Source organism: Anneissia japonica, unplaced genomic scaffold, assembly GCF_011630105.1.
Source record: "Anneissia japonica isolate Jap-2015-1 unplaced genomic scaffold, ASM1163010v1 scaffold3372_len255902_cov201, whole genome shotgun sequence".
Taxonomy (NCBI): Eukaryota; Metazoa; Echinodermata; class Crinoidea; order Comatulida; family Comatulidae; genus Anneissia; species Anneissia japonica.
This window is the reverse complement of record NW_022693616.1, coordinates 116741-121426: the sequence shown is the minus strand read 5'-3', so window position 1 is coordinate 121426 and position 4686 is coordinate 116741. Positions and strand designations below refer to the sequence as shown.

At 39.1% G+C, this 4686-nt stretch overlaps 1 protein-coding gene across 1 annotated transcript; it reads left to right on the top strand.

Moving 5' to 3' along the window:
* The first annotated feature begins 274 nt into the window (after nucleotides 1-274).
* Nucleotides 275-2143, top strand: LOC117100866. Its single transcript, XM_033240700.1, has 3 exons — nucleotides 275-610; nucleotides 980-1207; nucleotides 1343-2143. The coding sequence occupies exons 1-3, from the start codon at nucleotides 391-393 to the stop codon at nucleotides 1846-1848; spliced, it is 954 nt and encodes a 317-aa protein (XP_033096591.1). The 5' UTR covers nucleotides 275-390; the 3' UTR covers nucleotides 1849-2143.
* The last annotated feature ends 2543 nt before the right edge of the window (nucleotides 2144-4686 follow it).

Below are 4686 nucleotides of genomic sequence, written 5' to 3'. Positions count from 1 at the left end.
CAAGTTCATGAATTTCCATATATTCATGGTATCTCCTAGTAGGGTAAAAACTATTTTAAAAAACATAGAAAATAAATCATTTCAAATATAAGTTGTACACTAAAGTGAATAGAAGCTCTTTTATTGGATTCCTAGCCCTTAATAGGCATGTCAGGCCAAAATCATTCAATCACTGCATTTGCTTGGAAGTTATGTTATCAAAAGGAGCATTATAAACCATTTTCAAAACTTTTTACAGAATTTAAATCGGACCATTAGTTCCGGAGTTATACATCGTTTGCACTGACGTCACACATTTCCCATAACACTTAGCGAAGCGCCATTTTGGTGGGCAAACAATCTCCTCGCGACGGCCTTTTCTGTATTGTTCTGTATTAAGGAAGTATCGAAATGGGTTATTCTTGTGCAATTATAGGTTGTTCAAAACGTTATGGACGGGATAAATTGTATAGATTTTACAGATTACCATCTGTAGTCACTAGGGAAGGCAAGGAGCACGAGGAGTTAACGAGAAAACGGCAAAGAAAGTGGCTTGAGAACATAAGCAGATCGGATATCAAGACGTCAAGCTACAACAATATTCGTGTGTGTAGCGACCATTTTGTGAGCGGTAAGTAAACTGCAACTAGGCCTAGGCCTAGGATAGGCTAGCTGTTGTATGTAGGTCTAGGCCCTAGTAAGAGTAGGCCTATACTTCGCATTATTTAAAAATATTGACAAATGTGCTTCGTTGGTTCGGCCTACAATGCATGACGCTGGCGATGAAAATGATTGCTCTTTTAGCCAAGCCTAGGCTAGGCCTAGCCTAGGCCTGGTCACTCAGCAGTCAGCCCCGTCGTGACCTCTCGCTTTAGGATTGCTTTATGCAGCCTAACTAACGTCGAGAGTACGGCTGGCCGGCTACGGGCCTAGCAATAGCATTTAAAGTATGGCTAAGCCTAATAATAAAAGCACTGTTCTTTATTGTTTTATGTTATAGGTCAACCTTCATACTTATATGATCAGACGAATCCCGATTGGGCACCAACTAGAAATCTAGGACATATGAAAATCAGTGAGGCCAGTGTGAAGAAATCAATTGAACGGAACCAACGTTTAAACAAACGAAGATCAAACATCATTAAAAGAAGAAATAATGATAGCCGTCTTCCTGTAAGTGATGATGATGCCGGTGCAGCTAATGAAACATTGACTGCTGTTGACGAAGGTAAATATTAATACTAGAAGTTCATAACAAGATAAATGTTTTATTTTAATTTATGTGCCTCTCTTTTCTGTAATGATCATAAAAATATACGTAATCACAATAAAAATAATTTATTTTTACTTCCTGTGTATGTAGAAATTCCCAGAGTTGAAGCTGAACTGAATGGCGATGAATGTTTCGGACCTGTAAATGAAGACTGCCAAACTGACTTATCTTCTAAAGACATTGCTAGCTTAGAAAAATGTTTAGAGAATGCGAATGACGAAATTTACAGACTCCGAAATCAAATTGTAGATTTAAGCTTCAATATGGACTCATTTAGAAATGATGATGCTAAAGTACGATACTTCACAGGCCTACCAAATTTTCAGGTATTGTTGACTGTCTATAATTTTGTAGCACCAAGCATCACGACAACACAAAGGAACTCATTAACCAAATTTCAAGAACTGTTAATAGTGTTGATAAGACTGCGATTGAATTCGTCATTCCAAGATTTAGGATACAGGTTTTCTGTCTCAGTGTCCACGATAAGCCGAATTTTTTATCGTTGGTTACCAGTGTTGGATGAGAGACTTTCCTTTTTGATTTGCTGGCCTGAGAGGGAACAGCTCCAAAAAACCATGCCTGTTGCCTTCTGAAAGTCCTTTGGAACAAAGGTTGCCGTTATTGTTGACTGCTTTGAAGTCTTTATCGACAGGCCCTCAACTTTGTCAGCCCGTGCAATGACGTGGTCAAGTTATAAGCATCATAACACTGCCAAGTTTTTGATAGGTATCACGCCTCAAGGCGTAATTTCATTTATATCAAATGCATGGGGGGGTCGTGTCAGCGATAAGCACATAACGGAAAACTGTAAATTACTAAACAATTTATTGCCAGGAGATTTGGTTTTGGCAGACAGAGGTTTCGATATTGCGGACAGTGTAGGCCTATGCCTGTCTCTTATACACATCTAGATGTGTATAAGAGACAGGGGCAGACTTGCCTAGATAACAAAACCAAAATAATGGATATATTATTAGAAATTATATAATATTTTACCAAACTTGGTAAAATGCAGAAAAAGAGTCCGCCGAACCCCCAGTGGCATTTGCTTATTGCCAGAGTAAAAAATGTAGATATCATCCAATATTCGTGGGATAAAATTATTATTATATTTCGATAGAATGTATTATTAAAAATTGGTTGCTAATAATGCCATCAATGTACATAATCATTGGAAAATGAATGGCACATTAACTATAAGATTTTTATTTGACCCCACCACATTTGCAGCTCTCAAAAAATTAAACTGGAACAGGCTTGATACAAACCAGTTTCACAAAAACTATCCCCCGCCGGACACCATCCCGGAATTTCTGAGTTTCGGGGCTGGAATTGCAAGATATATATTGTTAATTACTGTATATTGATTTATTATTCTAGGAAACGAAGGTCTCCATCTAAATAATCTTGGTAAAAAGCATAGCACGAATCATCATCATCGTCGTATCTCACAAGAAACATCTGCTCAAATGGATTATCACTACTGCCTTCTTTCCGAATAACAGTTCCGGACCACCACGTTTCACTATTATCATTTGCTTCAAACAACTGTTCGATTCGCTTTCTAACTAGATTAGGTAGCATACCAGCTTCCATTTCAAGCTTTCTTCCAACTCTTGTCCTTTCTTTCTCTTTCTTCTCTGTCATCTTTCGGACCTTAATCAACTCTTTTTCTGTATTTTCTTTGTACGTTTTTAGTTGTTGCTCAATCAATGCTTCCCTCTGTTCTTGAGTAATAATTTCCTCATCAGTAGTTACACAATCTTCATTTTGCGGTTGTTTACATTTTATAATTTCTTTTAGGTTGCTTGCAAGTTCATCTACAGAAAACTTCCTACCAGCAGCACTGAAATTGAAGTGAGATTTTGTTGGAGCCTCATACCCCATCACTTTCCTAAGCCGGAGCTGTGCCTTCAATTGTGGCTCTAAGTCATGAGCACTCTTTGATAACTGTTCATTAATTTGATCATTTGTCTCCCACAATCCACCATCCTTGGCCACTTCTGATAGTGCACGCGTCTTCTCTTGTAACTTCTTCTCTTCCTTCTGTCTCTTCTCTACTCTATTTTGTAGATTCTTGCATCTCTCTTCACACAACTTCTTTTTGCTTTCTTCGTATTTATGTTTAATGGATGAAGATTGACTTCTCGCCTGCTGAAATAAATCTTTCTTCTCCGCTGGGTTTAATGATGTTATGTACTCAGTAGTTTTGTTGTGTAGAAACATGATGTTTGCTTCCATTGATATACAGACATGTTTGGTTTTAGCCTTTTCAAACGGTGTAGTGTTCCAAAGTCTCGCTCGGATACGGTGTTTGTTTTTGGCATATATGTCATCTGCTTACGGGACAATTCATCATCTGAGACATGGAGTTCACCTGGGAGAAGATCTTCGAGTTGTCGTGTGAGTAGTAGGACTGATGATCCCATCAAAACCTTTAATGCTTCAAGCGTCAAGGTGTCCATCTGTATGGTATCTGGCTTGAAGAGGGCATCATAGATGTGGTCTTTGTTGATGGTGATATCTTTAAAAACAAAGGCTGATCCAACAGTTCGGATGTGTCTGTGGACCATTCCCTACACTTCTCTATGAGGACTTGGTAATTAGTGGTCATCTCACTGATGTAGATGTCACTCTCGAGTATGTTCCATAGAGGTGTGGTGATAACCTTGCTCATGATTCCAAGGGCACGACTACCGGCCAGAAGCACGTCTTCATTTACATCTGCTAATATAGCTCGATGCAATTTGTTTAGGTTGTTCCAAACACTGCCTAAAAAATGTTGTATATCCCTTCTATGGTAGTACACTGCTCCACCATTCTTGAATATAACATTAAATCTGTTGCCTCTAAATGTTAACAGTTCCGACTTTTTGTGTGCTCCATACAAGTATGTACAGAAGTGTATCGGAATGCCGGACTTCTCACAACCATGGCGTTCAAGGGCCTTGCATGCAGTCCTGATTAACCGCTGTGTGGCCGATTCAGACTTGCTCGTGAAATGTCCTGGAAGGAATGCAGCTCCAAGTTTTTTGTCTCCACAAGCTAATTTTTCCCATACTTTGAGAGCTGCATCAGCAGCTGATGCCAAATTGACGATTACATGCATCCCGCAAAACCTATTGTTCATTTGCATGACCTTCAGTTTTTCATTTTCTGGCAAACTTACAAACCCTGGAATAACTTCAGGTAAGGCTCTCGCTCTAAGTTCGTACAATTTTTCATTGAAGCATTTGTTTACAATGTGTCTGTCAGACATCGTGTTTGTCAGAGAATGCAAAAGCTTACATTCCATTTGTGCTTTACTGGACTCGCTGGTCGGTGTGAAGCTGGCAAGGTCCTTTATAGACTGGTGGAATGTGTCCAGCAAAGTGTCAGTGTTTTCGGAAACAATTTCACTCAATCCCAGGACAGCGATCCATAGTTTCCAG

What these genes read in the sequence shown, in the direction of transcription:
- LOC117100866 (XM_033240700.1), top strand. Translation starts at nt 391, where the DNA reads ATGGGTTATTCTTGTGCAATTATAGGTTGTTCAAAACGTTATGGACGG. An exon ending in TAGCGACCATTTTGTGAGCG is followed by an intron (nt 611 to 979) that starts GTAAGTAAACTG and finishes TTTATGTTATAG; the next exon opens with GTCAACCTTCATACTTATAT. An exon ending in ATTGACTGCTGTTGACGAAG is followed by an intron (nt 1,208 to 1,342) that starts GTAAATATTAAT and finishes CTGTGTATGTAG; the next exon opens with AAATTCCCAGAGTTGAAGCT.